This window comes from Vicugna pacos, chromosome 34 (genome assembly GCF_048564905.1).
Source record: "Vicugna pacos chromosome 34, VicPac4, whole genome shotgun sequence".
NCBI lineage: Eukaryota > Metazoa > Chordata > Mammalia > Artiodactyla > Camelidae > Vicugna > Vicugna pacos.
In genome coordinates, this window is record NC_133020.1 from 4,927,158 (window position 1) to 4,955,003 (window position 27,846).

General features: G+C 38.9%; 1 protein-coding gene across 5 annotated transcripts; it reads right to left on the reverse strand.

Moving 5' to 3' along the window:
• Window positions 1–329: 329 nt before the first annotated feature.
• On the reverse strand, window positions 330–27,142 carry SMCO2 (single-pass membrane protein with coiled-coil domains 2). 5 transcript variants are annotated; one of them, XM_072954618.1, is made up of 10 exons: window positions 26,958–27,142; window positions 23,696–23,833; window positions 21,695–21,809; window positions 16,650–16,786; window positions 15,825–15,974; window positions 10,279–10,369; window positions 7,543–7,596; window positions 6,078–6,134; window positions 4,885–5,060; window positions 330–591 (listed from the first exon to the last, which is right to left on the reverse strand). In XM_072954618.1, exons 2-10 carry the CDS (start codon window positions 23,821–23,823, stop codon window positions 393–395), a joined length of 1,107 nt encoding a protein of 368 aa, XP_072810719.1. In that variant the 5' UTR covers window positions 23,824–23,833; window positions 26,958–27,142; the 3' UTR covers window positions 330–392. The 5 variants fall into 5 exon arrangements, with proteins under 5 accessions (XP_072810719.1, XP_006200078.2, XP_072810722.1 ...); XM_006200016.4 differs by having other exon boundaries at window positions 7,543–7,599; XM_072954621.1 differs by lacking the exon at window positions 7,543–7,596.
• Window positions 27,143–27,846: the final 704 nt, after the last annotated feature.

The following is a 27,846-nucleotide window of genomic DNA, read 5'->3' on the forward strand; positions in this document are numbered from 1 at the left end:
CCAATTCAATTGAAGTCAAAGTGGAGAGGAATTCTGAGCTTTCTTTTCTCTGACATCAGAAGTCAAAATGGGGGAAATAACCACCCATGAAAGCTAATGCTTGATAGTCTCAGTGTCCTCAGGGCTGCGGGAGAAGAGAGGCTAGTAGTTTGAAGTATATGTTTTAAACAGTGTGTGGAATGATTCAGGATGTCATTGTGAGTCATGAGGATAAAGATAAATTGTTTTCATTTTTTCTGTCTGTTATCAACCAACTCCTACATAACTACAAAATTCTTTGCAAAACACCCTATTGTGTTTTTCAAAAAAAAACAAATTAACCATCATAATACAGGAACAGCCAGAATTTTATTGGGAAGAAAGTCAGTAGGGTAACAGTAACTTCTGTATCTTTAGGAGGGTAACAAGTCTTCCACTTCCAAATTCAAGAAAGGTGCAATGATCTCCCGTAGTTCCCACATCCTGCGGCGCCCAAGCATAACAGGGAGCACCCTTTCAAAGATAAATGTAGCATCAAAAAATAGTATGTAACATGAAAGTCCAGTGAAGGTGAGGATACAAAACATGATGACAAGACTCAGTACACGTTTCCTGCAAGGAAAGAAAACACCTGTGTTAAGAGCATTCTGAAGGATGCAGAGAACGAACTAGTGGTTACCAGTGGGGAGAGGGAGGAGGGGGGCAAGACAGGGATGGGGATTAAGAGACACAAACTACTATGTATAAAATGAGTAAGCAACAAGATTATATTGTACAAGCACAGGACAATATAGCCATTATTGTGTAGTAACTTTAAATAGAGAATAATTTACAAAATATTGAATATTGAAGCACAACCGATGACATAATTCACAGACATAGAAAACAAACTTACGGTTACCAAAGGGGAAAGGAGGTGGGAGGGATAAATTAGGAGTTTGGGACTAGCAGATACATTACTACTATATATAAAATAGGTAAACAACAAGGATTTTCTGTATAGCACAGGGAACTATATTCAATATCTTATAACCTATAGTGAAATGAATCTGAAAAATAATATATATATAAATACATATGACTGAATCACTTTGCTGTACACCTGAAACTAACATGATATTGTAAGTCAACTATTATTTAAAAAAAGAAGATAAATGCTGTTCTCACCCTCTAGCAATTCTTACCATCTTTACCTCACTTATGAGGTATATGATCCCTATTTTGGTAGAAATAAAGACACAGGCAGTTAGATTTTCCTCGAGATACAGAATACAAGTGGAATGCAGGTCTCTGTATCACCAGTAAAAACCAGTTTTATCCTAGCACCAGACCTGCCCTTTTAAAGTAACAGAAGATTTTTCAAGTCTTTGAGGCTCCTCCCTCTGGGCTGCACTTATGATGTACTTTATTTAATTTGCTTTTAAGTCTTTGCGTTATTATCTTCAAATTATAAATGCAATACACGATTAAGGTAGAAGATCTGGAAAACCCAGAAGAGCACAAAGAAGAAAAGAAATGTCACAGATAATCCAGTTACCTGGCGATAATGACCACCTGGGACACGTTTCAGAAGAGCAAATCTAGAGCAGAGTTAAGGCTGGCCAACACTCTGCTTTGTGTGGCCCAACTTGGTGGATTCCATGAACCGGAGCCAAGTTTCGTGGCGTTATTGCCACTGGCTATCTCTTGGCAGTTACACAAAAAAATTGCTTCTACTTCACACACTTACGAAAGAGCCAGTGTTCTTGAAATAGTCTATTAGGAAGAGGCTTCAAGTGCTGCAAAGGTGAAGCAGAGATGGTCTGTCCTCAAGGAGCACCGAGTCTAGATTTGTTCTTTCTTGTGAAAAGAAAAATGGCTCACTACCAAAACATATCCACTAAATGAACACCATTCTTCCCAAATTCCAAAATTGATCATCTTTGGAAATACTAAACTGGGACATTTTAACATTAATTTTTTTAAAGAGAAAAATTTTTTTCCCCTAAATTACAGATAGCTTGGAAAACAGAGAAATGACAAAACTACAATCCCATCACTTAGCTATAATGTAGCTTAACACAATCAGCGAGGTTTTCTTTTTCCTTTCTTATGTCTATTCCAGTCACTCATTCATTCTTTCTTCTTCTTTTATTTTAGTTTTATTTTATTTGGTGGTTTTTGCTTGTTTGTGTGGTTTTTGTTTTGTTTTAGATAAGTCCTTCTAGTTTTTTCTTTCAGTGAACATTCAAGGTATGGATGGATTCAGATTTTTTTTTTCACTAAGAGAGTCAAATCTTTATTATTTTTTAGTCTACATCCTTTTATCTTTCCAGCAGACTCTCCCACACTAAATATTTTTAAATGGATTTTGTATTTTTGAGAACTTAAAGCAAAACTGATTGGACAGATTTATTTTTTGACACTACTGAATCATTTGACTTTTATTTACAAGTCAATGTGATATAACAAAATTTTTAAAAGTTTTTACTATTAGGCAAATAAAAGAACATGTATAATATTTTAAAAGGTTCAGACATTTTTCTTTGGAAAACATCATAGCAGCTAAATGGAAATAAGTTTTTTCATGATATCACCTGTGTAGAACCAAAAATTAGTGTCATTTACAATTTCATTCATTTTGAGTTTATCTTCTGTAAGGATTAAAAACATTCTTTTGATTTTTGAATACTATTACCTTGTTTTTCAAAACTTGCCATGGATAAAACCTTTAATCTTTTCCAAAATGTTCACATTATTTGTGATCAATACAGAGGGGAAGACTACAAGAGAACTGAGGAATTGGGGATAATAACAGGGAGAGGTCACTCTCTGAAGCTAAAAACAGCAAAATAATTGACTTAGTCTGCAAGATAAATGTTCCCCAAAGAGTTAATGTATAAATATGCTTAAACGGAACCAGTGTGTGTTTCCAGCTCGCTGACAAGTCTTAAGCAATCTTAACTAGAATGTAATGATGTGATGAAAGATGATCAACTCAACTGGATTATCTGCCCATACAACACAATTAAGTGATCATCGAAATCACAGAGAAAAAAATGTGACAATGAGTGTGTATATGTCCATGAATGACTGAAAAATTGTGCTGAACACTGGAATTTGACACAACGCTGTAAAATGATTATGAATCAATAAAAAATGTTGAAAAAAAAAAAAAAGAAAGGCATTCCCTTATTTGTTTATTTGTCTGTTTTTGAGATATACTTCACATGCCATAAAATCTACCCTTTATAAAGTGTACAATTCAGTGGCTTTTAGTTTATTCACAAGGTTGTACCATCACCACTTTCTAATTACAGGAATTTTTGTCAAAATATCCCAGAACAGTCACTCCCTATTTCCCACTATCTCCAGGCCTGGCAACCACTAATCTGCTTTCTAGCTACATGGATTTTCCTATTTTGAACATTTCATGTGAATAGAATCATGTAACGTGAGGCCTTTCGGGTCTAACTTCTTTCACTTAGCATAATGTTTTCAAAGGTCATTCATGTTGTAGCATGTATCAGTACTTTTTTGTGTGTGGCTGAATAAAACTCCGCTGTGTGGGTAGCCTACATTTTGTTCACCTCTTTATCAGCTGATCGACATTTATATAGTTTCCACTTTTTAGCTACTATGAACATTTCTGTGCAGGTTTTTGTGTGGACATATATTTTCAGTTCCTTGGGTGCATACTTGGGAGTGGGTCACATGGTAGCCTAACATTTTCAGGAACTGCCAAACTGTTTTCCAAAGAGGCTGCACCATTTTACAATCCCAGTAGCACCGTCTGAAAGTTCTAATTTCTCCACATCATCTCCAGTGCTTGTCATTGTCCATCTTTTTAATTATAGTTTTCTAAGTGGTACAGAATGGTATCTTGTGATTTTGATTTGCGTTTCCCCCAATGACCAATGATGTTCTCATTATGCTTTTTCATTGAGCATCTTTTCATGTGTTTATTGGCCATTTGTGTATCTTCTCTGAAAAAAAATGTCTATTCAGGTTTTTCGTTCATTTAAAAAATTAGGTTGTTCTTCTTTGTTGAGTTTTAAGAGTTCTTTATCTATTCTGGATACTAAATTCTTGATTTCCAGAGTTCTGAAAAAGTTGGTTCTGACAATTTTTTCCTGCTCTCATTGATCTTTCTGGGAGGAGGAAGCTTTCTGGGGCTTTGTGTTACCATACTCATTGACAGCACTCCTCACTTATTAACCTAATATTTGTTGAGCATGATGAACACATTTTACATTTCATGTCCCCAAGTGATCGAGATTCCTGCCTTCAAGTAGCCCAGGGAGTATTAGGAGAAGACAGAGTGGAAACAATTTAACTGCAGTAATACACTGTGGGCACTATGTCCAGTTACGTGCCAGGTCCAGTGCACACACACGAGAGAGAGAGCTGAGGGTTCTACCTGGGTTGGTGGTGGGAGATAAAGAGTCAAAAAAGTTTCCTTAGAGTGGGGTACTACTCAAAGTATATATGATGGTGTGGCATCTCCAGAAAAAGACCCAAAGAGTCAGAATTTGCCAGTCTTCAATCCCTTCCAAGGGAGAGACATCCTGTCCAGCAAACAAAGGTTTTCAAATCTGTTTAGCAGGTATGTTCTCTCGTTTGGGGGTGGCTGCATCATAGGTTGCAGACACCATCCTTTAACATTTATGTATATAGAGTTATCCAAAGCAATAAGAAAGAAATCTCTGTATCTATATATCTCATGCAACAGATACACGTCGAAAATAATACGAAAAAATACTACGACTTAATAAATAAATAGACTTTCAAAGAACAAGAATAAATAATTTATAAAAGGAGGTCAAACAAGTTTTTTAGTCAATCCTTGAAGAAATTCAGTCTTACTATAATCTTTACATGTTTTTGGCCTTTGTGCAGCCCCGGGAGCCCCTGTCTCTCGCTTACCACATTGCGATGCGGGGAGGAGCGTTCTGCACTAAGGGCGGGAGTGGCGCCTGAGGAAGCAGGGGCTCCCTTCCTTCCACGGCCATTTCTTCAGGGCTATGAGAGTCTGTCTTCCCTTCTTGCACTTGGTACATCCCCAACTTTGTATTCAGCAGAGTCATGTCCTTGCAAAAGTTCTGGGAAAAAAGAGCAATCAACTATCATTTTAAAAAAACGATTCGAGGTGTTCTGCCCGTCTCGTTGTAGATCATGCAGAGTGTTTTTCCTCTAAAACACTTTAGGGGCCCACATTGCAAGTCATATGTGAGTCATGTGACGAGGTCCCTGCTGTACTCCACTAATGAAAGAGACTGACATTCGTGGTAGAAAATTAAATGAAACCCACACGCTAATCTTTAACTACTGGGTTATTCATGTAGGAAGATAATTATCTTTGTATTGAATTCATCTATTCAGTTAGTTCATTGATGCAAAACATATTTATTGAGGGATTCCTACCAGGCACTATTCTAAGATAAACCGGTTCCCAAAATAGATAAGGAAAGGGCATTCTACTGCATGTGCGTTTTTTAACAAAACAGACAAGGGATCACATGTGTGTTTATAGCGGTTAGGTGACAAGCAATAAACAACCAAACACATATTCATTAGATATTATAGATTAAAATATGCTGACGAGAGAGTAGATAAGGTGATGAGACCGAGTCGCTGAGGTCTGGGTGTGGGACATCTAGTCTAGATGGGTGGGATGTTTAGGCACCTCTGAACGAGTGACAGGGAATTCATTCCTTCATTGCTTCATTTACCTATTTTCATTTACCTTGATGTATAAAATCTTGTGGGAGGACTTCAGAGATGGAGTCATTTTTTCCTGGCAGGGGAGATTAGCAGGGGCTGGGAGATGAGCTGACATCTGAGCTGAGACCTGAATGGGTAATGTGTGGACGTGGGGGGTAAGCACCAGAGGGAGGAGCTGTAGAGGCAGTCCAGGGGTGTGAGAGCCTGGGAGCACACCACACCTGGGAGACGTTCTGTAGGCCCAAAGCAGAAGGTCAGAGAGGGAGAAGAAGGTGAAAAGTCTAGCAAGAGTATGTGGTATGCTGTCAACTTCAAGGGAAAGAATTACCCCTGTAGTTAAAGTTAAATCATCTTATTTTATCAACATTTGAAGTCGTGTAACTGTGAAATCTTACCTCTATTCTCACAATGAGTTTTTCCTTTAATTCATGGGCTTCATTACAAGCACCTGCCTGAAAAAACAGCCACAATTTGGGGTGGAACATAAATCATATTTTTTGGTTTATATGATAAAACCTTACTCATTCTTGATAGCACGTAGCTGTAAAGTGGCTTCACTGAAACCTACTTTTATTCAGTAAAACCCTTCCTCTTAGAACAATCATGGTAACCTGCAGGAGGTATAACCAAAATGTTAAAAAAAATTATTTTCAATACTTGAGAAGTATACATTTACACAATAGCAGCTTATTATAAGCCATCTTTTTTTCTATTCATTATTTTCTCCCTGCTCCTTAAAAAATTTCCACCAGGACATTAGTTGGAGAAACATGATCTGTTTCCGAGGGAAAAAAGAAAGTCGTATTTTCTTTTAAAGATTTTAAATTCTGTAATATATACATGTAAGTCCTCATTATGTTATCCGGGCATTATGGCTTAGCAAAAGAGCTGTCCACAAAAAGTTTCTTTTCTTCCCGTGTCTCCTTTATATTGTCAGGCAGAGATGGCAGATGGTTTGGGTTGGTTTCTATCAGTAAGATCAAGACACAGACTGAAAGCAAACCAACCCCTTCTAGGACATGAATGCCAATTGCACCTATGTCTGGGGTAAATAATGCTTTTAAAGGTTTTAAGTTGATCATTCCACAATAGACTTGCAGGATACCTTGAAAAGCAGAGCTACAGCAGGGAAAAGAGGGTTCTGGGATTCAAGATAGCTCTGGGGTTCTAGGGGTGCCCTTTACAGAAATTGATTCTTAAAGAGCTACTTGCCAAAGCAGGCAAAGTATGGACTTCTGAGGTGTAGTTTGTAATGGCAAATGTTGGTTATAAAGCCACAAATATCCAACAAAATAAATTGAATAAATCCAAAAATCAAACCCTGCCTTATATAAACAGGAAAAAGCTAAAATGACATCTAGTGGCCTAGAAAGTTGTTGAAGAAAAAATGCTAAGTGAAAAAAGGCAAGATGCAAACTAATATATATATAATATAATCCCATTAAAATTATAATAATAGGTTAAATATGTACATAGACATTTAGAAGAATGTAAATATACTAAAATGTTCACTCTGTTTTTGAGCAAGCAGGATTATTTTTATATGAAATAGCTCTATAATGTTTTAATTATTTAAATAAGCATGCATTATTTTTGTTAGAAGGAAAGAATATATATGTTTTTAATGGGAGAGGAAGAGCAAGACTGGTTCTTTTCCTGTGGGAGTATGGGCACGTCACTTCATGTTTCTGAGTTCTGCTTTTCTCTTCTGAAAATGCGGGCGTAACTAACTAAGTTCCTTTCTAAAATTCTCGGTCTCTTTCATTGAATTTTGAATTCCATTCACTAAAATTCTCTGAATCTGAGCTTTCTTTCAAGAACTGTTTTTCTTCCTTAATTACAAAGCCATCTTATCATTACCTGGACAAATTTGTTATCCATTTCTCCCATGTGCTTTTTGATCTCCGCGATCTTCTTCTTCAAAACAAAAGGATACAGAACAAACGTTGTAATGAATGAATGAATGATGATGTGTGGAATTGAAACGAAACAAATGGCGATTTTTAGAAGAAAGCTCAGTTGTGATCAAATGGGTAGAGATTTAACAGAAGCTGGGTTTTTGTTGTTGTTTTGTTTTTGGTTTTTTTTCCCCATGCTGCTCTGAGTGCTGATCTCCAAAATCAACACTAAATCAACAAGATACTACTGGCCACATCCTATGTAAGTGGCCATTCTCCTGGTTGGATACTAGTAATAAGTGTTTACCCTCAGACTGCTTAGAGAGAATATACAGTCTACACCCTTCTTTTACCGAGTTCATTCATCACTGACTCCTGAATTGTGTGATTTAATGATTTGGAAAGAGGCTGTGATGTGATCATCGCATTTTACATTGTTGTAGTTAATTTACACAGTAAGTATCTTTACACAGTATTTACCAAAGAGAATTGTACCAAAGATAACTGAGGTAGAAATCAGTCTCAGAATGAAAGTTGAGATGTTTGTATGGAGATTTCAGAAAGCTTCATGGGCATTGAACTTCACTCAATATCAGGCAACACCCAAAGGCCACCTCGAAGTCCTCTCCTCAGCTTAAAGTTCTTTTAAATTTGTTCCTGGTGCGTGTGTGTGTGTGCGTGTGTTAAAATACTTTTACCAATTTCCCCCTCCCTTTTTCATGCCTTTCTGAGTCATCCCATTTCCTCTTTAGAAATAAATGAGCCAATACATGTGATATTACTTTAGCTTGATTAACTTACTCCTCCTTTCATTTTCCCATCCTTTGTTTACTGTTCCTATATTTCTTTCTAACAATCTTCACTTTTCCCTCTGCAGAGTAAACCTACAGCCATCCCTCCCGACTTGGCTTCTGAAATAATTATACTTAAAGTTTCTTATTTATTATGTCACTGCGTTTGTTTTTACACAGCCTTTCCCATCAGCCTTTAGTCTTACTGAGGACCGAACCTGTGTCGATTTTTACTAGTCGCGTTTATTGGGGCATAATTTACATAGAGTAAAACTCACCTTTTATAGGTGTGCAGTGCTATGAATTTTGACAGATGCCTACTTGTCACTGTCATGTAATCAATCGCCACCACAAGATATGGAATATTTCCATCACACCCAAAATTTCCATGTGTCCCTTTGTTGATCCCCTCCTCCCTTTCCCCACTGGACTCTAGAAAACACTAATCTATCTTCTGTTTCTATAGTTTTGCCTTTTTCAGAATGTTACATCAGTCTGTAATCTGAGCCCAGCTTCTTTCACTTAGTGTAATGCATTTGAGATTCTTTATGCTGCTGAATGATTAAGAAGTCCATTGTTTTTTTTATCGTTGAGTAGTATTCCATCATATAGCATGTGCCACAGTTTATCCACACACCAGTTGGTGGATATTTGGGTTGTTGCTGGCTTTCAAGTCTGTGCCTGTTTTCTCAGAGCGTGTACAAAGCTGTGCATTTCCAGGACAGAGAATCTCCATATGTATTTGCGATGCTTTCCCTTTTCATATCATTCCAAGTCCTTGTTGGTTTGTTTTTTTTATTTCACTTAAATTTGTCTTTGTGGTCCTCTGTCTTTTTCTCTTCATTCTTAACGATATCCATCCTTCCCTATCTTCCCTCCTGCTGAAATCCACATTCTTATCGTACAGCTGACTTTTGGAGGAAATTTTTAAGGCAGAATATTTCTTGGTCCTTGTCCTCTTCCCTTTCTTCATACTTTGCAATTTCCAAAGCCCAAAATATTGAAAAAAACTCTTCAACTAGCCAAAATGAGGTTGCTACTTTAAAATATTGGCCTGAATCTTAGTTAAAGGTATTTTTTTCCCTTAGTGATAAATCTGTAGATGGCTTTTTAATATGTGAGGGGTCTAAATAAATATCACCTTTCTACAATAAAAGAGGCATTTTTCTCTTTTACTTCTTTTGAAATCCACTTAATTTAAATTTGGCTTGGACTAAAGCAGAGGCTGTCAATTTCAATAAAAAAGAGGTTAGACATAGACTTTTTCCACTTTTAGAGACTTTTCTTCAAATGCCTGAAGTTTAGTACAGAAGAAAAATTATCAGCCAGGGCTCTGAAGTCTAATTCTTATCCACAGTTGGTCACTACCTTTCTAACATTCGACGACTCTGTTAAAAAGGGAAAATTAAACCATTCTCAGAAAAGAGTCTCTAAGAAATGCAAGGAGACGAAACAACAGGAAAACTTTGCGAACTGTGAAGACCAACCCAAGCACTCTTCACGAAGACATTCAATTTCTCTTAGATTCCAACGATGCAGTTCCTCACTAATGTGTATTTCCTGCACGTCTTTGTACTGTTAGGTGCTGGGGTATAAATATTAAGGAGAGAAGTTTTCCCTTAAGGTACTCATCATTATCTTAAGATAGCACCAAGATATACACCTGCCAAATTTGTCTGTCTGAGTGTCTAGGTAGAAAAGAAAAGTCTAGCCTTTTTGTGCTGTTAGAGGCTAGTGGTGGTGATACCCAGGTGAAATACGCTCAGAACTGACCACCAGGGAGCTCTCCTTGTGACAGAAGATGGGTTTGAATTCTCGTTCTGACCTGTCAAACAATCAAAGGGGTGGGAAGAGGTGGCAGAGTCCCGACAGCCTCCCAGATCTTCTTGTCCAAGCCGCCAGCTTACCTCAATGTTTGACCCCTGATCAGGGTCAAGGTCCTGGTGTGACTCCAGCTTTTCAATTTGGCCCTCCAGGGACATCACCTCACTTAATAAGCTGCAAACAGACCAAGAGATGGACTAAATCCTGTGGATTAAGTAAAGTCCCCAATGGACAATCTTTTTTGATCCTATTTCTGAACAACAGGACTTTTGGGTAGTGATTGTGTAGAACTTGGAAGACATAAACACAATTCAAGAAAGTAAAAAACACTCTAAATAATCTAGATGATAGTAAAGAAATGCAATCCTAACTGGATACAGGAGCAGACATTTAAAATGATTAAAATGCAAGTTTAGTTAAATTTCTAGAAAAAAAAATCACAGAAAATCTTTGGGATCTAGGAGTAAAACTTTCACTTGGACAAAGACTCTCTTAAATAGATTTGCATGTCACATATCCAGCAAAAGTCTTATATCTAGAATATACAAAAAGCTCTCAAAACTCAACATTAAAAAACAAACTATGCAATTAGCAAATGGACAAAAGACATCTCAGACACTTAACCAAGGGGATACACAGAAGGCAAGTAAACACATGAAAGAATGTTCAACAGTATTCGCTATTGGAGAAATGCAAATTTAAACTACAATATATCAAGATAAACTTACCAGAATGGCTAAGACCAAAAATAGTGATAACACCAAATGCTACTATGGATGTAGAGAAATTAGATCACTCATATGTTGATGCTGGGGGTGTAAAATGGTATAGCCACTCTGGAAAACAGTTTGGCATTTCCTATCAAAGCTAAAAACAGGCTTACCATATGACCCAACAATTTCACTCTTGGGCAATTATTCCAGAGAAAGGAAGACTTGTTTGCACACAGGAAGCTGTCCATGAATGTTCAAAGTAGCTTTATTCATGCTAGGCCAAAACTAGGATGAATATAGATATGTGTCTATATATATATACATATGAATTATGTCATAGAATGCTACTCAGTAATTGAAGGGAAGGAACTATTGATTCATGCAACAGTCTGATAAACCTCAGGGAACTTATGTCCAGTGAAAAAAAACAATATCAAAAGGATACACAACTTCATGATTTGATTTATGTAACATTTATGAAATAATATATTTATAAATATGTGGAACAGATTTGTCTTGCCAGGGTTTAAGGGATGGATGGGAGACAATGAGTGTGACTATAACGGGGTAACACAAAGGAGCCCTGTGCAGTGGTTACAGGGGAGAATCTTGATTGTGGTGGTAGTTATGCAAGGCCACACATATGATAAAATTGCATAAACCCTGCACACACACACACACGAGTGCACTTATAACTGGTGAAGTCTGAATATGCTCTGTCGATAATACCAAGGTCAATTTCTTGGTTTCGATGGTTTACTAGAGTTGGACAACATGTTACCATTTGGAAAGGCGGAGGAGAGGGTGCATGGGGCTATTCTGTATACTTCTTTGATATCTCCTGTGAATCTATAAATAAATAAATAAATAATAAGCAAGAGGAAATAGAAAATAAAAATAAACAAGAGAATATTATTAACAATTTTAAACCAATAAATTTGACAATTTAGGTGGAATGGGCAAATTCCTTGAAAGACGCAATCTACCATTAAAACATACTCAAGAGCTAGGTAGCCAGAGTGGCCCTGTAACTCTATATATCATTAAAGAAATTAAATTTGTACTTAAAAATCTTACCACAACGAAATCTCCAGGCTTCACTGGTGAATTCAACCAAATATTTAAGAAAGAAGTTAAGCCTGTTTACACAAAGTCATCCAGAAAACAGAAAAGGTGGGAAAACAGCCCAATTTTTTCTATTATTCTGAGGCAAGCATTATTCTGATACTAACAGTAGACAATACAAGAAAGAAAATCACAGATCAATATTTCTCATTAACATACATGTAAAATTTCCATTTTTAGTAAGCTGAATCCAACAACATATAAAAAGGATAATATATTATGACCAAGTGGGGTTTATTCTGGGAATTCAAGGCTAGTTCAGCATTCAAAAATCAGTCATTATAATTCGCCATGTCAAGAGAATTATAAACAAACAAAAAACGTGGTCATTCATAAATGCAACAAAAGCTATTGAAAAATTCGGTTATCACTTCTGATCTTAAAAACAACTCAGGAAACAAGAATAGAAGAGACTTTCTCAATCTGGGAAAGGGTGTCTTTTAAAACAAACAAAAAATCCAGCTAATACCACACTGTTTTTCTTGTAATATTGAGAACAAAGTAAGGATGTCTGCTATTTGCTGTCACTCCTCCTAGTCCACATCGTACTAGAAATTCTAGTCAATATAATCAGGCAAGAAAAAGAAGTAAAAGGAACACAGATTGGAAAAGAAGATAGAAAGCTGTCTCTATTTGCAGACAACATAATTATCTACGTGGAAAGTCCCAAATAACCTAAAAACTACTGGAACTAATAAATGAGTTTAGCAAGGGGACAACACAAGATCAATATACAAAAATCGACTGCATTTCTATATACTAGCTATTAAAAAGAAATTGAAAAATTTAAAGTACCATTTATAATAACACCAAAACCGTGAAATACTTGGATGTAAATCTAACCAAATGTGAAGTATCTGTACACTGAACACTATACAACCCTGATGGAAGGACTCAAAGAAGATGTAGAGAGAAATACTGTATTCATGAACTGGAAATGTTGATATTGCTAAAAAACTGTTAATTCTTCCCAAATCTATCTATATGTTAATGGTAGTTCCAGTCAAAATCATAGGAGGATTGACAGGCTGATTCTAAACTTTACATGAAAAAGAAAAAAAAAGTTAGAATACACAAAGCAATTTTGAAAAAGTAGAACGAAACTGAATAATGCTCACTACCTAATGTCAAGACTTAATGTAAAGCGACAGTAATCAAGGCAGTGTGGCATTACCAAAAGTATAAACATGTATTATTGGAACAGAATAAAGAACCCAGAAAGAGACTCACACATACACGACCCACTGATTTTCAACAATGGCGCAAGGTCATTCCACAGAAAAAGTAAAACTCTTTTCAATAAACGTTGCTGTAACAATTGGCTATACATATGATAAAGAAAGCAAAAAGAAAGGAATCTTAGGATACATGTACAAAAGAAAAAGGAACTTTGATCTGTATTAAGGACTTCATGTTTTTGTCTCCACAAAATTCATACACTGAAACCCTAACCCCCAGTGGGATGGTACTGGGAGGTGGGATCTTAGGGAGGTAGTTAGGCTTAGATAAAGTCAGGAGGTGGAGACCCTGTAATGGGATTAGTATCCTTATAAGAGGAGAGAGACTAGAACACTGTCCACCACAAGAGGAAACAGCGAGAGGGTAGCCATCATGCAAACGGCATAACCATTTTCAAACAGCTTGGCAGTTTTTTTCCACAAATATAAACATACACTTGTGATATGACCCAGCATTCTGACTCCTGATTGTTTACCCAAAGAAAATTAAAAAAATGTGTGTTCACACAAAAACCTATATGTAAGTGTTTATAGTGTCTTTGTTTTTTTAAAAAAATAGTTTATTTATTTTGTTTGTTTTTGTTTTAGGAGGGTAATTAGGTTTACTTATTTACTTACTTATTTTAATGAAGATAGTTGGAATTTGAACCCAGAACTTCGTGCATGCTAAGCATGCGCTCTACCACTGAGCTGTACCCTCCCCCCATACTGTCTTTACTTATGATTGCTAAAAAAAACCTAAATGTGCATCAACTAGTGAATAGATAAACTGTGGTATATTTATATAATGGGATACTATCCAGCTACAAAAAGAAATAAAGTACCACTGTATGCAACATGAATGAATCTCAAATGCATTACACTAAGGGAAAGAAGGTACACTCAAAAGGCTATGCAGAGGGGAGGGTATAGCTCAAGCGATGGAGTGCATGCTTAGGGTGCACAAAGTCCTGGGTTCAATCCCTGGTACCTCCTCTAAAAATAAATAAATAAATAAACCTAATTACCTCCCCCCAGCCAACAGATAAACTAATTAATTTTTTTAAAAAACAAAACAAAACAGGTCTATGTACAACGTGATTCCATTTACGTGGCATTCTAGAAACGGCAAAACTGTAGGGACAGAGAACAGCGGCCTGGCCTGGGGAGAGGCGTTAACTACAAAAGTGCATGAGAGATTTGGGGAGCAATGAAAGTGTTCTGTATCTTCACCGTGATGGCTACATAACAGTATGCATTTTCCAAAACTAGCAGCGCTGTACAATAAAAACCATAATTTTACTCTATGTGAATTATGCCTTAATTTTTAAAACAGGAAGAAATTTTAATGTATAGGATTTGACTTAATAAAAACACGGAATCTTTTCAAATCCAAACAGTATTCATGCTCTGGAAGGAAAACAAAAAAAGAAAGGTCATCTTGAATTGAATCGTCAGGAGAAGGCCAAGATAAAGAGCTGTTGAGCTGAAAGATATGGTGACGTTTAACTGAATGTGAAGACGTTTAACTGAATGTGAAGACGTTTAACTGAAAGGTAAAGAAACGTCTAGAAGAGAGGCCCTGCAGTAGGAAAGAGTTTGGAATGTGGTAGGAAGGTTTAGAAGGCCAGATAAATTTATTTCTAAAGATAGCTTCCATTTACTCATTGTTTATTATGTACCAGGCCCTGTACATGCTTTACATGCGGTATTTTATTTCATACCCACAATAAACTAATGAGGTGGCTGTCATTAGTCCCTTTTTATAGAAGAGGAAAGTCAAGGCTTAAAAAAGGTTTATTAACCTACCCAAGAAATGTCAATGTCACGATTCAAACCGGGGTCCCTCTGACCCCAAAGCCCCTCTTTATGCTAGTGACTGGATAAATAACAGCTCTCTCATTTCTGTTTCATCTTGAAATTTTCCACTTTAATTCAGATATGCATTAACAAATATACTTGAATGGTTCTTTCATGTCACACTGGTTGGATCCCTTTGGAAAACACTGGATAAAACTCGAGGATCACTGGGAACCTCAATAGATCGTTTTGATAACGATTAACGTGGCTTCAAGGAGACAGTCTCTGAGGGAACTCCATCCCTTGAGAGAAGAGAGAGCAAAGATGCAGATAACTTTGATGTAGGCTTTGAGGTTTTGTGACGTTGATCTGTTTTTAAATTGAAGTATAGTCCGTTTACAATGTTGTGTCAGTTTCTGGTGTACAGCATAGTGTTTCAGTCATACATATACAGACATATATTCGTTTTCATATTCTTTTTCACCATAAGTTACTACAAGACATTGAATATAGTTTCCTGTGCTGCACAGAAGAAACTTGTTGTTGATCTATTTTATATGTAGCAGTTAATATTTGCAAATCTCGAACTCCCAATTTATCCCTTCCCACCCCCATAATCATGAGTTTGTTTTCTAGTTACGTTGACTTTTAATCAGAAGGCCTTGTACGTCTTATCCTAAAGACTTTACCACCTGAAACACAAAATTTCTTAAGTTTCTGGAGCTATGAAACTTTTCACTTACTTTCTGACCAATGCCAGCACCCTACAATTACCTCTTCACTGTGTTTTCTGTTACGTTTATTTTGTGTATAATATTTTTAATTTTCTCCATCCAGTCTGTGCTGTCAGCTCCCAGTTCTTTCCCTTGTAGACCCATCTGCGTATTCCAGTGGTTTAGCTGGAAGAACACGCTCTTCTGACTCCTACAGAAATATCATTATGATCAGTATGAAGATAGAAAATGGGAAACAGCTCACATAGCCTGAAAGTCTCTTCCTTTGGGTGACAAATCAGTCTGCTTATTCATTTTCTGTCACCTGGACCAGGCAGGCATTTAGGCCACAAGAAAGAAGTTTGGACATTTATTTAATATCCATGTTAACAAACCCTTACAAGGCTAGAGAGAACAAGGTGTATTTTATAGTCCGTCAAAAATATAGATATATTTTTATCTTTCCCCGTATAGAATGAATGTTAAGTATTGATTTCAGGATAGTGGTTGCATCTTGGTGGGGGAGAAGAGCCATATAACAGGGAAAGAGTCCATAAGGATTTAATAATACATTTTTAATAATAATAATAATAATAATTTTCAGCTCTAGAAAATTATCTGAGAGTGATGAGGTATGTGTTAATTCCAGGCTCCAAAGAAAAGTTTGCAAAGAGAACCCGTGGCTCTGACTGTATGCCTAGAAATGTCCTTGTTCTGCATTCTGGCTGGAACATGTAGGTAGTTAAGTGTGCACATGAGCGCTTTATGGTTCAAGACATGTTTGGATTTTAAATCTTCTCGGCTTTCCCTAAGTTCTGTGCTAAGTTTCATTTTTCCCGCCCCAAAACATTATTAAATGTTCTGTCTTGCATGAGCCAAGGCTTACAGTTCAGGGATGCTCTCATCTGAAAATGGCACAGATGTGGGCACTTGGGGCTCTTCATGTTGAGTGCAATCTCTTTCCTGCTCATCTTGTTCATTCTGCAGGTCCTGGCCATGCCCAGCCTCCAGCTCCAACGTATCCTGATAAAGATTATGAAGGAAGCAAAGTAGAACAAAAGGGTTATCACAAGAGGCGCTGGGCCCTCTAGGGTACCCATACCCCCTTTCTGGGGGCAAGCGCATAGCCCTTTCTGAAGCTGGAGCCTCCAAAGGCATTTGTGAGATGGGCAGACATGCCCTCCTGCTCTGTTGACAGAGGAAGGCTGGGACAGGAACGTGTAGAGCAGGGAGACCAGATCAGTCTGTTATTGAAATAATCTGCATAAGTCACTGGGAGTAATATTCACGTACTTCTACAAGTTGCCTTCATGTACACCATTTCTTCTATCCTCATGATAGCCCTCAGGTGGGTAAGAGTAGGTACTGAAATCCCCTAGGCCACTCACTTTTAGTGATTTGGCCAAGGTCACATGGTACAGTGAGTTAAGCGGTGACCCCCAAAAAGGTTTGTCCATGACCTAATGGTAGGCTCCTGAGAATGTGCCCTTATTTGGGAAAAAGGATCTTTTCAGATGTAATTAAGTTAATGATCTTGAGATGAGATTATCTTGGATTACCTAGGTGGGTCCTAAATTCAATGACAAGTGCCCAAATGATAAACAGAAGAGGAGAAGACACAGATAGAGAAACTCAGTGAAGACGGAGGTGGAGGTAGGATGATTGGGTGGGTAGAGCTCAGTGGTAGAGCTTCATGCCTGCCTGCAGGAGGTCCTGGATTCAATCCCCAGTACCACCATCAAAACAAAGAAACAAAAAAGATGGAGGCAGTCTGGAGTTTATGTGGCCACAAAGCAAGGAATGCCGGGAGCCACCAAAACCTGGAAAAGGCAAGGAAGGTTTCTCCCCAAGAGACTTCAGAGGGAGCGTGGCCTGGCTGACCCCTTGATTTTGGAATTCTGGCCTCCAGAACCATGAGAGAATACATTTTTATGGCGTTAAACCACCAAGTCTTATTTGTTATAGCTGCCACAGGAAACCATTCCATATGGCTAGTAAGTGTGTAGACTAGAACTTGAACTAGCTTTTCTGATTCCAAGACCATGGCTCTTTTTGTCATATCCTAGGACCTGGGTTCAGATGAAGGAATACCTAGTCCCTGCCACCGGCACCTTCACAACTCAGGGACACCTCACCAGTGAGGCAGGATTATTACCACATTTACAGGTGAAGAAACCAAGGCTAGGTTTCCCAAGGATTATGCGACTCCACTATCTCTTAGCCACCTCTTCAAGAATAAAACACATCCACAATTTCAGTTTCTTTCCACCAAATCTTTGGCCAGGATATTCAAAAGCAGCAGAAACACTGTGATGTAGGAAGACACCCCAGTGGGAATCAGAGGACCAGAGTTCTAAGTCTTGTTCTCCTGCTGTGGATGTGGAACAAGTCACTGGACCACTGCAAAGCTCAGCTTCCTGGTCTGTGATAAGAAAACTGGGCCAGATCATCTCTAGAGTTCTGTCCACGTCCAGTAATCGATGGTGACACTTCTTACCTTCATCAGTCATTTCACTGTAGTGGTTAATATACCCCAAAAGAGTCCAAAGGCAGGAAGTAGAAGTTTAAAAAAAAAGAGGTTTTAAAATCTGCAGGACTGAATATATAAATGTGTGTGTTTTTAAGTCACAGACTTGTACTTGCATAAAACACACAGTCCAAGGATATGAGTTTCCATTCACATGCAGCTCTTTGAAGAGCTCATGGGTCGCCTCAAACTCAGAAAGTAAAAATTGGAACCTATCATATTTCCCCTCTGCCTTGTCCGGGTTCCCCATCCTTGCATATGGTCTCCCTATCCATCCAGATGCTCTGCCAGAAACCCGAGCAGCCCTTGAAATGTCATGGGAGGCAGTCTTTCCCCTCTTCATTATGCATGTCATATCTGCTTGGTGTCATAGCCTCTAACACCTAACTTATTTATTTTTATTGAAGTATAGTTGATTTACAATGTGTTAATTTCTGGTGTACAGCATAGTGATTCATTTATATATATATATATTCATTTATATATATATATTTTTTTCATTTTATATATATATATTCCTTTTCATGTTCTTTATCACTATAGTCCATTACAAAGTATTGAATATAGTTCCCTGTGTTATACAGCAGGACCTTGTTATTTATATATTTTATTTTTTAATAATTAAAAAATTATTTTCTTTATTTTTTCCTTTTTTGGGGGAGGAGGAGGTAATTAGGTTTGTTTGTTTGTTTACACCCTTATTGTGGTATATTTCCTATACAGTAAGCTATGCATATTTCAAATGTTACAACTTGACGAATTTTACTAGATATATGCACCAATGAAACCACTACCACAATCAAGACAGCTAACATATCCATCAGTCCAAGAAGTGCAACTTTCAAATTCCCAATTTATCTCTTCCCACCTCTTTTACCCACTGGTAACCATAAGTTTGTTCTCTATGCCTGTGAATCTGTTTCTGTGTTATAGATAAGTTCATTTGTGTCCTTTTTTATAGATTTCACATATAAGCAATATCATATGGCACTTTTCTGTCTCTTTCTGGCTTACTTCACTTAGAATGATGATCTCCAGGTCCATCCATGTTGCTGCAAAAGGCATTTTTATGGCTGAGTAGTATTCCAATATGTATACACCACATCTTCTTTATCCAGTCATCTGTTGATGGACATTTGGGTTGTTTCCATGTCTTGGCTATTGTAAATAGCGCTGCTGTGAACACTGGGGTGCATGTGTCTTTTTGAATTATATTTTTCTCCAGATATATGCGCAGGAGTGGGATTGAAGGTTTATTTATTTCATTTTTAGAGGAGGTACTAGGGATTGAACCTGGGACCTTGTGCATGCTAGGCATGTGCTCTATACCACTTGAGCTACGCTCTCCCCACTGTTTATCTACTTTATATAGTACACGAACACCTGTCTTTTAAATTGGTGTCCTCTTTCCCCATCCTCCTGGCATCCCTGCTCAGGGCATCCCAGGCAGCGCCCTACCTCCAATCCTCATCAGTCCTCGACTCCTCCTGCTGTCCTGACTTCCAGTCTGCATCCTGCTCTATCTCCATCTTTTTCGCGTCCTGCCTGCCTGCTTGCTTGTCATGCCTTTTCCTTCCCCGTCCCTCTCTCAGAACAGTTTCTCTTTGGCCCCTTTGTCTTTGCAAGTGCTGCTCCTTCTTTCTGAAATCTTTTTCTTCCCTCCAGGTCATCCTTCAAACCTCAGCTGTCATATCCTGCTAGTCTTCTCCCTGTTCAGCCCTCCTGTGTACTTCACAGCACATCTGCTGCGTCTAGGATGGACTTTATCATCCATAGCCACATTCCTGGCTGAGTCCTTCCTGGCTTGTGAGCTCACTGAGGGGAATGGATTTTATATATATGTGTGTCCTAGCACATAGCGGGTGCTCAGTAGTGGGTGGAGAACAAACAGACTTCAGAAATAGGCAAATACACTCTGCTTATGAGAGATGCAAACAAAAGCAGGAAATAGGAAAGTCTGTTCACTGACCTGGCACCCGAAATTGACACTGTATATAACAGTGCCAGGGATCAGAAATGTGAAACCAGAGCAAAATATTCATTTCTAAATATTTTGGAGGAGTTTTGATGGTTAGATACAGCAACTTTGGCAGTCTGGCTAAAAAAGTCTATTTTGTTCATTAAAATTGATTTCTTTTTTGCTCCCATTAACTCTTTTTCCATTTTCTGAACCTATCCTTTACGATCATAATCTTTTTTATGATCATAAGTCTTATGATTTCTCTTATAAGAGACAAATGTAAGATTATGCAAAGTACAGACCCCTTGGTTTGCTTTCAGAGAATAAGCGAATAAGCGAAAAAGGTTTTCTTTCCCAAGAAGTCACGTATTTGCCCTTTTGTCAGCAGAGAGCCACATTTATTAATAATTCTTTGTTAACTATGTGATTGCCTGTGATTTAGTTTGCATAATTATAGAATTTTCTGTATAAACAAATTCACATAAAGAAATACAATAATTACTTTAAAAAATATTCTGTTAAACCTTAATGCCTTGACCTGAAGTTTTTAAGAAATAGTCTATAAAAATGCCTTATACTCTGAGAGTGTAGACTATCTCATAAACGCTTACAGAGTAAATAACTTTATTATCTAATTAGACTTAATCTGTCCTGGGCTGACAAACGATGATACCACCGCTCACTGAATAACATTTGCAGCAACGTGGATGGACCTAGAGAAGATTATGCTTAGTGGAAAAAGTCAAAGAAAAGCAAATACTTATATGTAGAATCTAATATCACTTGTATGTAGAATCTGAAAAACAATACAAATGAAAGTATATAGCAAAACAGAAATGGACTCAACAGATAAAGAAAACGAAACAAGTGGTTAACCAAAGGGGAGAGGGAAGGAGAGAGCACAAACTAGGGATACGGGATTAAGACATACAAACTACTATGTATAAAATGATAAGGAACAAGGACATCTTGTACAGCACAGGGAATTATAGCCATTATCTTGTAATAACTTTGAATGGAGTATAATCTGCAAAAATACTGAATCACTATGCTGTACACCTGAAACTAATACAATATTGTGAACCAACTGTACTTCAGTAAAGAAGGAGTAACTGGATCTTTCTGATCCATCCTACTAGAAGACAATCTGCAATCCAGGGGGCAATGCTACGTATATTAATTTGCTCCAAGGTGGAAAACGTCACAGTTATTTCACAAATGCCAAAGACAAAAATAACATAACGCACAACAGAACAACATAACTTTGCATGGGGATGCCAGTAAGTCCCTTGTGTGATAACTGCAGCCCGCAGGGGAGAGGATGGCTCTCTCCTGATTTAAAGCTCTGAACCTCTTGCACCTGTTATGAAGAAAATGACCTGCTTTGATATGAGATGTGAAGTTCCCCTCTTCACCTGCTGTGACATTGAAGTCTGTCCCTTACCCATTGTTTAGTCTCCAAATCGTGAAGGAAGCCAGTTTGAGGGTTTTCAGAGACAACGTCCTCCTCATCCGATCTGTCCAAGGTGGGGTCCGTTCTGGTGAATTCCCTCAGCAAACTGTAAGTCACACAATCGAAAGAGATGCCATTATTCTGCCTTCAGTCTGCAGGTCAGGCCTGCCCTAAACATTTCTAGAGCAAGAACACTGGGATCTTTCTGGCCCCAGAGAGCACCTGCTACTCTTGTACTGATTTTATTCTGTGTGAATGATGTCTAGCACGCTGTGCATTGTACAAGACAGAAACAGGGAGGCTGGATAAATACTTGTTGACTGAATCCATAAATGATGCAACAGCGAGCGTCTGCATCCTAAAGTCATTGCAGCTCCGTGTGTGTGTGTATGTGCAAATGTGTGTATAAAATAAACAAATAATAAATAAATACGTTTCTTTTTAAAGTACAGTTTAAAAGCATCACATGTTTCAAAGGAAAGGAGAAAATGAGTGATATATCTTGATGGCTAGCCCCCAGGTGTCCTCTTCTCAACAGTTACTAGTTTCTTTTTTATTCTTCCACAGAGATTCTGTGCGTAAATAAGCAGCTACATTTATTAAATATATACATGCCTTTTTACATATAAATGAGAGGCTATTATACACGTTTTATGTACCTTGTTTTTCTCTTTGACAACCTATCGTGAAGTCTAATTCGTATCAGTACATATAGAGCTTGCTCATTTTAAAAATGGTTGTATGGGATTCCATTGTAAGGCGATTAGCATAATTTGCTGATCAGCTCTTTATTAATGTTTATGTACATTGCTTCTAATCAATTGCTACTGCAAACAACGCTGTGATGAATATCCCTACATGTCTATGTGTATGTGTAGAAGAATCCACTGGGTAAGCCTAAAAGGAGAATTCCCAGGTCAATAGATCAAAATATATTTAAAATTTTGATAGATTTTACCAAAGTATGCTTTCAGGAGGTTAAAGTCACTTATGCTTGTAGCAAAGGTGATGCGAGTGCCTGTTTCCCTGCTCCTCCTCTAAAACCACGTATCAGCAGAGGTTTTGACCTTTGCCAATCTAGTGCATGTCGACAGGTATCTCATTGTAGTTTTCATCTCCTTTTATGAGTGAGGTTGAGCGGCTTTGCCTGTGCAGACAAAACTCATGTGTATTTCTTTTTCTAAGGCAATTGTGTTGATACAATCCCTTTCCCACTCCCTGTTGGGCTATTGTTGTTTTCCTGGGTGTGTATAGATGTGCACACACACGCTCACATGTACTTTTGAATGAATCACAGTAGGTTTGCAACAGGCGCCCACAGCAGTGGTTTCCTACCCGTGCCTTGAACCCTGAGTTTGGGGCGGGCTCTACACCTACTCTGCATAGAAAGCGGTCCTGCAATCTATGTACACTTCTATCGATGAAATAAATACTGCTGAAAGTTTCCAAATATATATGCTACTGTTATTAATAAATTATAAGTGCACTTAAAAACATCTTTGATATCATAGCTTTTTTGACATATGAGGGGCTCTGGAAAAATCTTTTACTTTGATTTCTTCCTTTTTAAAAAGGTTGTCAACCATTGGTTTTTATTAGTATACATTCCTATCATGTAGTAACCTATGTATTTGTGTATTTATATGAATATCTGTGCTTCCTCTATTCTAGAAACTGTGTTAAATGGTTTGTATCTTTAGCAAGTGAAGATAATGAAGGCACAAAACAATCAACAATTTTCACAAATTGAGATGAAAATCTCGATCATTCCTATTCAGCTGATGTCTGCCTGGTTTACGACCATAGGTCCCTTTGGTGTCTCATAGGACGTACCACACTAGATAATCATAAAGTCAAAATTAGAAGAATTTTGGTGAAGAATGTCAGCCCCGACCCTGAACTTGGCGATCTCATCATTTGTGTCCTACCAGCCTGAGGAAGTCTCCAGACAGGGCCCCAGAAACTGCCCCTGGGAGCTCAGCTCTGACTCACTTCTGCCTCGCACCTTCAGCCGCGTCGATATTTTGGAGAAAGCCTTTGTTTTTCTCTGTCAACTCCTGTTCCTTCACAACTGCCTTCATCTGCGGAGGCTTCTTGTCGCTTATCTTGGTGAGAGCCATTTCTCCAGCACTGCAGGGGCAATGGTAGATCTCTATTTGTAAATTCATGTTTGTTTTATTCTTTTCCTACTCTTGATGATGATTTCTAATTTTTCACTATTATAAACACTCTACTAATGAATATCCCTGTTTAGTAATTTTCAGCGCATCTCTATTACTTAGAATCCTTCCCTAGAAATGGGACTACTGGGAATATGATATACAGATTTTTTAAGGCTTGGGGGAAATCTTACCAAATTACTTTCTTAAAGGTTCAACCAACATATACCAGCAGCAGCTGTGCATGAGAAGGGGAACCTTGATTCCAGCCTGATAGGCAAGTGTTAGATGGAGAGCAGAGAATTGAATTAAGAGTATTTAAGTAGTGAGAAAAAGAATAGTGAAGGGAAATAGGGAAGAAGGTAGAAAAGGATGCGACAGGTTCTAGGAAGCTCGTATGAGAAGCCAGTAAGAAAGGATTCACACAAAATGTTAACTCCTAGTAACTAGCAGAGGTCAGAAGGGTTGCACCCAGCCCCAACCGGGAGGAAACTGTCTCCTCTGTGTACTCAAGTCAGTGACTGTAGTCAGTTGTCACTGGGGGGTGGTCTGGCCCCTAGGACCCAAGGGACAGAGGGGACCACAGACTGACAGGAGGGGAAGTGACAGCAGGGATTTTCCTAGTGGAGCGATTTATGGCTGTGATTAGGAACAGACAGAAGCAGGAGAGAGCTGCTGGGAACCACAGAGATACTGGAATCAGCTGAGCAACCACGGGTCTGCTCTCTCACTCTGTGGCAAAATTGAGCTTTATCCTTAACCTGTGTGGAGATCCACAGTGGATGTGGTGCAAAGGCAACTCCCATGAAGGAGGAGCAACAGGAAAAGCCTAGAACCTTGAGTGCAACAAAGAAGAATAAACCTCTGATCTCTTTCAGGAAGGACAGACCTTCCCCATCTCGTCACAACTCCCATCCGGACAGTTCTGTCTGTTTCCTGAACGTGGTAAGCATTACCAAGGCAATTCCAGGCTCTGAAAGATGAATGGCCACTGAGATCTGCTTAGTTTCATGGCCCTTTCCTGTCCAAAAAATATAGAAATCTGAACAAATGATAAGATTTCCTTATTTTGGTAACTCTTTGACATCCCGATGGCTTCCATGGGGTGATTTAAAGGAAAATCTGTTTCCTCTCAGTTCAGGTACCTACAAAAATTCTGCCTCCGTACATTTTCTCTTATTTCAAATAACCGAGTCCTAACGATGGTTTATGTGCATGCAGCTCCTAAGGGATGACAAAGTACCTTTTACATATTTTCTTATTCCGTTCCCACAACAACAAAGTGAGGAAGGGGTTAGCCTCATTTTCTGTGTGCAGTGACCGAGGCTCTGGGAAATGGTGTGATTTACTTAGAATCGTATAGCGAAGCCAGGACCCAGAACTCCCATGTCCTCATAGCTACTCGTAAGGGATTCCTCCCTAGTCCCATAGATGATCCAGGCCAAGGCTCTCCAATAAACTCTGTGTGATGCTGGAAATGTTCTCGACCCTATTCAGTTCAGTAGCACCAGCCACCTGTGTCTCTTGAGCACTTGAGATGTGGCTAATGCAACGGAGGAATTTAATTGAAATACACTGAAATTTAAACAGCCACATGGGGCTGGTGGCTACCGTATTGGACAGCTCAGAATTTTCTAGACCAGGGATTAGCAAACTAGAGTCTGCAGGCCAAACTCATCCTGCCGCCTGTTTCTGTAAATAACATTTCGTTGGAACACAGCCACACCCACTCCGTCATGTACTGTCTGTGACTGCCTTTGCGCTGCACAGACGGAGGGGAATGGTTGCAAAAGAGACCTTGATTTAGCATGCAGAGCCTAAAATATTTACTAAAAACAAATTACCAATCTCTGTTTTAGACCATCACCTTTTTCTATGATGTTTGCTACAGAGAACAAACTGAATACAGCAGGTAAGAGCTCAGATTTTGCAGAGTCAGGCTGAGTTCATACCACGGCATTAACACTTGGCAGCTGGGCACAATCTTCAGGTTCTAGGTCTTACCTTTCTCATCTATAGAATGAGGCTTAACACAGGGTCAGATAGACGCAAACACTTGGCAATGCTATGTATCTATTAGTAATAAAAATAGTAGAAATGGGAACTATTGTAAGGTTTCTTTAGCTCCAAAAATTACAATAATAATAATAATAATAATAATAATAATAATAATAATATGCTTACACATGTGCAGCAGCTTCAGTTTATAATGCACTTTCACTAAGTTGTTTCTCTGATTCTCACATCTCCCCTGTGTGGTCAGTCAACAAGGGAAGTCTTATTACCTCTATTTTTTTAGATGCAGAAACAGACACTCAGAGATGATCCATGATTTGCCCAAAGTTTTATTTGCTAAAAAAGGGTAGAAACAGGATCTCAACCTGCAAATTCTGGCTGCAGGTTTGGCAGCCATCCTCCTATTATGCATGCATTTGATGCCCCGTATGTTTTCATGGATCCATTAGTAGCCTTCTGACCTCAAAAGAAGCATCTTTCGAAGCTAACCTTTGGTAGTTCTGTTGTGTGGGTTCTTGCTACTCAAAATGTGGTCAGGAAATCAGCAGCATCCATATCAGCTGGGCACTTGCTAAACATACAGAACCTCAGGTCCCACCCAGACCCACTGACTCAGCGCCTGCATTTTCACCAGATCCCGGGTGATTCCTATTCGGCTTCTTTTGGAAGGACTCGTACTCTAGACCTTGTGAACTAGAATCCCTCTTCTCCCTCCTAACCCCTATCTCACTCCTGTGTGTTGTCCACTCCTGGCCTCTAGGACTGCGTGGCACAGCTGGAATGAATCCCTCCCTCCTGCCCGCCACCTCATCCGAACCTTTAAAATGACAAGTTTGGAGAAGCATTGGTCAAAAGGAACAGATCAACTGTTTTTTTTTAAAAAAAAAAAAAAGCCCACGAAATCTCTAACTTCCATTCGGTGGGCATTTTCTCCAGGCCAAACCACCCAGATGACCTGCTAGCTGGACAATTTGGGATCTCAGAAATCTTAGAACAGGGTTCCAATAATCAGGGACTCGGTGTCACCCCGGCCCTGGCAAGGTTATAACGAGCTGGTATGGCTGTGAAATCATATGTACCTGGTGGTATCCTTTCTCCTCCCAGTTTGGTGGTCACAGATTCTTCTAAGTTCAGTGGGGTAGACCAGCAACAGTCAAGCTTCCCTGGAAAGTTCTGGTGATGGCAGGTCCTCCTCTCCCCCCGCCAATGGCAGAGAGGAGGCCATTTACGAGGGTGCGCACGTAGGCGGTGAGTTTGCAGTTGGGCTGGCCCTCTCTGACATTCTACTTGGAATGCGACACCTGTGACCCTTCAACCCCCTCTCACGAGATTCCAGGCACGCTCCTGCTTTTCTTTACATGCATCTCCAGCCTGTCTCCCAGCTTCCTTGCTTTTCTTAATGACTCTTTGGAAACTAAATCCTTCTCCTGCCCCAGCTCTCTGTCCATTCACCTACTAGCCTCTGGGACGCTCTCCTGACCTCAGCTTCTCCCTTGACTGCCCTTTCATCTTCTTGCCTGAACAAAGAACTGGGGACTCTGTGATGGAGAACATGACGTCACCTGCTCCTCCCCCCTCAGCAGGAATGAGGAACGGTTGATCTTGCCAACCAGGGTTGCTCGGTCACCTATTCGCCTTCAAAGTCCACACTTCCTCTTACCACCCTCCACAACCCACTTCCACTTCCTCCAGGGCTCCAGCGCCAAGTTCACATTTCCCTCTGTAGCTCATCTTCTCCCATCGTTCTCGGGGAGCTCAGCACCTATGGGAAGGGCCCAACATTTTGACTTTCAGGTCCTCAGCCCTCAACACTTAAGGCTTTCCTCGTCACCTGCCAAAATCAGTGAGCAGCACAGAGATGAAATACAGGACAGTTTTTCAAGCCTGAACATGAGAATTAGATCAGTGTTGGAAACCGGGTTTTGCAATTTATCAGCTGTTTGACTGGCAGCACAATTGTATTTTTTT

What these genes read in the sequence shown, in the direction of transcription:
- SMCO2 (XM_006200016.4), bottom strand. Translation starts at nt 23,823, where the DNA reads ATGGCTCTCACCAAGATAAGCGACAAGAAGCCTCCGCAGATGAAGGCA. An exon ending in ATTTGGAGACTAAACAATGG is followed by an intron (nt 16,787 to 21,694) that starts GTAAGGGACAGA and finishes AATCTTTATCAG; the next exon opens with GATACGTTGGAGCTGGAGGC. An exon ending in TGGATAACAAATTTGTCCAG is followed by an intron (nt 6,135 to 7,542) that starts GTAATGATAAGA and finishes CTGTTTTTTCAG; the next exon opens with GCAGGTGCTTGTAATGAAGC.